Source organism: Chelon labrosus, assembly GCF_963514085.1.
Source record: "Chelon labrosus genome assembly, chromosome: 13".
Lineage (NCBI taxonomy): Eukaryota > Metazoa > Chordata > Actinopteri > Mugiliformes > Mugilidae > Chelon > Chelon labrosus.
In genome coordinates, this window is record NC_140346.1 from 19,332,378 (window position 1) to 19,338,549 (window position 6,172).

The 6,172-nt window shown below is 45.0% G+C and overlaps 1 protein-coding gene across 1 annotated transcript; it reads right to left on the reverse strand.

The window, feature by feature from the left end:
• Positions 1 to 430: 430 nt before the first annotated feature.
• Positions 431 to 4,192, reverse strand: LOC311498608 (extracellular calcium-sensing receptor-like). The gene is made up of 9 exons (XM_084559270.1): positions 3,824 to 4,192; positions 3,636 to 3,722; positions 3,408 to 3,515; positions 3,120 to 3,286; positions 2,530 to 3,007; positions 2,224 to 2,454; positions 2,015 to 2,138; positions 1,439 to 1,911; positions 431 to 1,349 (listed from the first exon to the last, which is right to left on the reverse strand). The coding sequence occupies exons 1-9, from the start codon at positions 4,100 to 4,102 to the stop codon at positions 909 to 911; spliced, it is 2,388 nt and encodes a 795-aa protein (XP_084415396.1). The 5' UTR covers positions 4,103 to 4,192; the 3' UTR covers positions 431 to 908.
• Positions 4,193 to 6,172: the final 1,980 nt, after the last annotated feature.

Genomic DNA, 6,172 nt, shown 5'->3' on the forward strand with positions numbered 1-6,172 from the left:
GAAGACGAATCAATTCGCTGCTTTACAGTCGCTGATATTTGCAGCCGAGAGGGCAGACGGGGAGATAGAAACGGCAAAGGGTAAAGATGAAGGTTTGAAATGAATGTGAATCAAGTAATACAGTGTAAATAAAGCACTTTTGTGCATCCGCCACTCCCACTGCTTTTTTCCCCTATCCGTGATGGACATCCAAGAACCACCATCTTGCCATCTTCCAATTTATTCCCCTGCGTTGGGAGGAACAACAGATCAATCAGGGCCGGATAATCAATGTTAGCCCGAGAGCAGCTGTGGGAGCCAGGAAAATGTCTGAGGTTTTAGTTTGTTATTGCAGGGAACAGCCAGGCGTGATGTTTATATGTAAAGGCCTCTGGAGAATGAGGATTTAATTATCCAATGACAGCTGGGATTTCTACAGAGCATACCTCAGGAACCCTGGGCCTCATCATTCTATCTCAGGTCAAATCAGCACGGGCACCGCCGCCAAATCCCTGTCAGATCTAGCTCTGATCTGTCCTTCACATTTCCTCCTTCCTGTCAAAGGAGTGTCTCGCATGTTGCTAGAAAAATAAAACCATTTGATCCCAAGAAGTATGGTGTTTCGTTTCGTTCTTGATACTGTATGACCGTGATTTGTGTGGGAGATAAGGGTGAAGACTCAGGGGCAGCGGTGGTGTGTCCACAAAGGTTTTATGACAGTATGACTGTTCATTTCCTGATGGGATATGATAAATGTGAGGCGAATGAGATAACATTGACAGCACACTAGTACCATCTGGTGGTAAATTGTCTTCGGTACCACTTGCACACATTTTATTCTAACAAAAGTCAACAGTTTGAAAAGTAAAATTACTTTTTAACCCCTCTGTACAAGAGCATAAAATGCGCACTGGATGAAATGTGGTCTCCTAAAATTTGACTGAGGCACCTTTGGACATCAGGTGTTTCCTAGTGTTCTTTTCTGGCTTTAGTAGGATTATGTAGCACTTTGGAGCGAAGATGCAGCCCAGCAGTCCATAACTGGAGGCCAAGATCGCGAACACTTCCGTGACCGTGGAATATTTCCCCGGAGAACTGATGTAGGCGGGAACGAATGCCACCCACACGGCACAAAAAATGAGCATGCTGAAGGTGATGAGCCTGGCCTCGTTGAAGTTGTCCGGAAGTTTCCTCGCCAGGAAGGCCAGGAGGAGGCAGATGCAGGCCAGCAGGCCGATGTAGCCCAGGACCAGAGCGAATGCGACGGTTGAACCTTCGCTGCACAAGAGAATCACGATAGCACTCTCGCGTGGCATCAGTTGGTGTGGGGTGGGTGGAGCGACAACCAGCCACACTGTACAGATGATCACCTGCATAAAAAAAAATAAATTAACATTGTGTTTAAACATTTCAATTTTAAATATTTAAATAAAGTGTATAAAAAGACAAAAGTCTTTACCTGAACCAGTGTACAAACGGTAATGATTGCCCTTTGCTGTGCAGCCCCAAACCACTTCATGACATTACTGCCTGGAAGCGTGGCTTTGAATGCAATGAGCACCACTATAGTCTTCCCCAGAATACAAGAGATACAGAGCACGAAGGTGATCCCAAACGCCGTATGGCGCAGCATGCAGGACCACTTAGACGGCTGGGCAATGAAAGTCAGAGAACACAAGAAACAAAGAGTCAAGGAGAAGAGCAGCAGGAAGCTCAGCTCAGAGTTGTTGGCCCTGACAATGGGGGTGGTCCTGTAACAGGAGAATATAAAGACCACGACACAGGTGCTGAAAGAGCCAATGAGGGAAATAGCCATCAGGGTGATGCCCATGGCGTCGCTAAAGGAGAGGAACTCCACCCGTTTGGGGATACAGGCGGTCCTCTCAGAATTGGACCAGAACTTTGGCAGGCAGCGCAGACACTCAATGGCATCTAAAGGAAAGAAAAGAAGACCCTGAGTTGCTATACTGTGGCTTTTGCACTGTAAGGGGGGAACGATTCCAAAACACAATGTGGCCAAATGGCCTTTCCTCACCAGTCTGATTGCTAATCTCCCCGGCTTTACACGCCACACAATCATGGCAACAGATAGGAAAATTGGGTCTGATTGCCTTCCGGGTACCTGGCGGACAAATGTTGCTGCATACTGATAAGGGAATCTAAGGAAAAAAACAAAAAATAAAAACTGTACTAGTCACGTACCAAAAATATGAATACATATTTCATTCCAGTGAGAATCCCTACTTTGGTTTGGTTGCCATTCCATATAATGTTCTGCTCCTGGATTTGAAGTTTTTGGCTCACCGCTGTAGAGGATTCGTCAAATTTGCCAATAGTGACAAACTCCATCTCTCCATCTGACCCCAGCTGCCAGTTAACCAGGTCATACATGGCCGCAGGGTCGCCGTTTTCATCAAACTTGATTTCATCACCAAATGAGTTCAAGTATTCCACCTGCTTTATGTAGTGGAGGAGCTAAGAGAAGAAAGTGTACGTGATCATGTTGCAGTAACTCTTATTAACGTAGTCTAAATTAGTGAACCTATGTACCTGCCATGGCTGTATATTTTTTGAATCTGGACAAGCCTGCTGAGGAAATGGTCCCTTTCCCTTCACACAGTTTCCCATAGCCTCCAGTGCATGGGCAATTGCATACACAGCTTTATAGACGTTGTAGGAAATCCTTAGCTGTGACACGTCTGAATAGATATTCGTTATGCTCCTCAGCTCTTCTGTTCCAGAGCATGGGGGTTTACCCTCAGTTTTATGTTCTTGACCTTCACCCTGCGCGCCCAGGCTGCACTGAAACACCTCTTCCCAGAAGGGTACCAGGAAGGGATCTTCACGAGCATCTGGGCTTGAGGGATTTAAGCGAAGCAGAAAGTCTTGCAATCCGGGGATGTGTGCTCGTCGAATGGCGAATCCCATAGAACCCTGGAGGATGCGGTGGTACTTTCGGGGGGTGGAGAGGACAGCAGCTGTGCTCCAAGCTTCACTCGCGAGCCACTGTATCCCGGTGAGCCCCTCTCTGATTTCAAGAAATGTGCAGAAGGTATTTATGCATCACAGAACCAAATGCATCAGTGCATATATTATAAATATTAATCATTTGTGGCATAATCCAAATAAAAGTGTCATGCCTAAGTGCTTCATCAAACAGTGCTGCTGCATCCTGTTCCACGGCAAACACTAGAATCACCCGAGCCCCGGACGAGCGGATGTTGGAAACAATGGATGAAATTGCAGCCTGCTCTCGGTGCTTGGGGATGATCTCATGAAGGGCAACACAAGCCCCTAACCTTCTAACCTAAGACAGCAATAGAGGAGATACATGATGGCTTAGTTTTTTTTTAAACATTACAAAGAAGGTCCAGTAAGTCATGACACTGAAAATTAAACAATTCTTTCTCTGTAGGTGCACGACCCACCTCATCTGCAAAAATGTTTGCCCCACCACGACCGTAGGCATCATCACCTGCAATCACACCAACCCAAGTCCAGCCAAAATGTTTGACAAGTTGTGCCAGTGCATCTACCTAGCCACACAAAGAGGAAGATAAAGACAGCAGGAAATGTGCAATTTTAGAAAAAAGGAATTACGTTTTTGTTTGTGTATAGCGGTTGGGAGTAATCTGACAGTGCCTGCTGTCTCCCACCTGAAAGAAGTCACTAGGCATGGTCCTTAAAAAGGCAGGAAACTCCTTTTTGTCACTTAGGCAGGCACAGCTGGAGAAATAGCTGACCTGAAAAGGTTTTTGTCAGTTCATTGGACAAGGAACTACTTCAAGAAAACATTGAAAGAGTGGAAGAGTGTTGTCAAGTAGAAATGATGAACTTGCTGTACCTGTGGCACATGGAAGACTCCCAGGAAGCGGGCCACTACGAGAGACTGAGTGGAGCCTCCGTCTCCTATCACTGCTGGTACTGTGCCACGACAGGTGTCTTTACTGTGTGTCGTACCTTCAGCCCCTGAGTCGTTCTCGCTACGCATTAACTCCATGGCAGCCTTCAGAGCCTGATGGGGTGTGCTGCACGAATCGTAGATTTTATAGCCGAGCGTTACGTTGGGAAGGAGTTCGCCGTCTCTGTTGATCTCCTCGATGGCAAAGATCATAGTTTGCATCCAACGGAATGTGCGAAAATTAAATCTGGATGAAGAGAAGATTCGTGCGGAGGCATTTTAAATTTTCATCAAACTTAGTGTGACACACTTAAAGCTTAATCACAAATGGACTGACTGAAAACAGCGTACCTGGTGCACTGCGTGGGTGGAGGCGTGGAGGTAAAAGTCAGACTGGGCTCCTCCACATTGTCATGAAGGGAGAAGAGTCCTCCTAAGACGATATCGCCAGTTTTCTCCAGGACGGGTAGGGACAAGCTGCCGGGAATTATTTTACATTGCAGGCTCTGGTCTTGGTGGGATTTGTACGGAAATGTCCCACTCCAGAGGAGACTCAAAAGCACAAGCCTGGCATTTCTCCATGAAAGACCGCGCTCTGCTGATCTCCTCCAAAAAAGATCCATCATTTCTATAAAACAAGTCACCAGTAGCAAATGTATGTTTATGCCAGTTCAAGCAATAAATCTCTTGGTCAGAACGAAGCAAGCGCCAGTGCACAGAAAATAAATCATCGTTACACCATACAGAAACAATCACAAGGTCAATAGAGGAACATTATTGTAAAATGGAACCAGTTATGTTAAAAGCATTTGATCAGCCTAAAGATTAGGTCCTTTTAAAAGCAAGGTTAATCGAAAAATCGAGTGCCGAGTCTTCACTGAATCAACAGAGCACAGATGAACATCCAGCCTTCAGTGTCAAGTCAGAGATGCTGCCCCGCAGCCTCTATATATAACTCCTGTTAGATTGACAATCTTTCCACTGTGCTGCCGATCAAAGGAAAAAAGATCCCCTGGTTCCACAACAAGCAACAACAATAGCAGGGATATGGAAAGGGTACTTGACGATAATGGAGAAGGACATGAGCAGTGTCATGTCCCGGCGCTATGCCTGACTAGGCCCAATTCATCCGTCAGTGATGCGAAGAGGCAGACAGTAGACCAGTGTCACCAGGGGCTGCTACATTACACTACATGTAGTGACACTACCTTTCAAGCACACTCACGCACACAGCCACAGCCATGTCCCTTCCATCCCTTCACATGTTATTGCACTGACTTACATTTGTTTCCCGGAAACCTCCTTAAAGCCTAAAACTAATCTTAAGTACCACTTTCCTGTTAACCCCTCTTAACGCATACTTTTACTTTTATCTAAACCTAGTATTAAGCAGAGGATTTGTGCAAAGTCTTGTTTTTTGTCCCTGAAGGGAAGGCAAGACCTCACAATGTTACAAGGTTACACAAGAGCGTAAGGTAAATTAAACAGTGCATTATTGAATTGCATGTTACAAGAAATTAATAATTTGACATGAATAGTGATATATTGTGTAAATAATATTTCTGCAGTCGGTCACCAGATTCAGAACATTTCCTGGCAACCTTTACATCATATATCGAGTATATCTGCTTTTCCAAATCTATCATTCTAGTTTTACTTCCCTCTGTGGGGTAATATGGAGATAATGAGTCATTAAGGCGTTGTTCACATCATTATCAATATTAACCCTGCAGGCTACAAAACAGAACACCACTGCAAGTGGAGCAAAGAGCATATTACAAGCTTAAAGGGTTACTTATCCACCTAATACGTCCCTGTGTGACGCTAAAAAAAAACAGAGGTTTCCCTAAGACTCTAAAAGCTAGGATGCAATAGTTTCCTTTTTCTGAAGATCTAACAAGATCTTGGACTCAAAGGACCATGTGCTCTCTGGGGAAAGGGGTCTGAAAACAAACTGATTAAAAGTGAAATATAATGAGACGGCAATTCTTCACAGTCGTCCCCGCGGGGGACGTGGGCGTTGAGATAAGCGAAACCCGTGGGGAGTTGGTCTTCCACTTGGTTCTGTTAAGAATGTGTACGAACGGCAACAACAAATGGTAGACAGTCATATTGATGGATGACAGGAGTAAAACGTAATATATGACAGAGCAAAAGCAACCGTCTATATGCAGACAGACACGGATGAACTGTCGCTGAGTGGGAAAAAATAAAGTCGGTGAAGAAACAGAAAAACAAAAAAGGGCAAAAGAACAGAGGTAATCTGAGCAGACCAAGTTCAAAGGTGACTGT

Coding starts and splice junctions, on each gene's coding strand:
- LOC311498608 (XM_084559270.1), bottom strand. CDS start 4,102: ATGCAAACTATGATCTTTGCCATCGAGGAGATCAACAGAGACGGCGAA. Junction 3,516..3,635: donor TGCCTAGTGACTTCTTTCAG/GTGGGAGACAGC, acceptor TTGTGTGGCTAG/GTAGATGCACTGGCACAACT. Junction 1,912..2,014: donor GGAGATTAGCAATCAGACTG/GTGAGGAAAGGC, acceptor TCTTTCCTTTAG/ATGCCATTGAGTGTCTGCGC.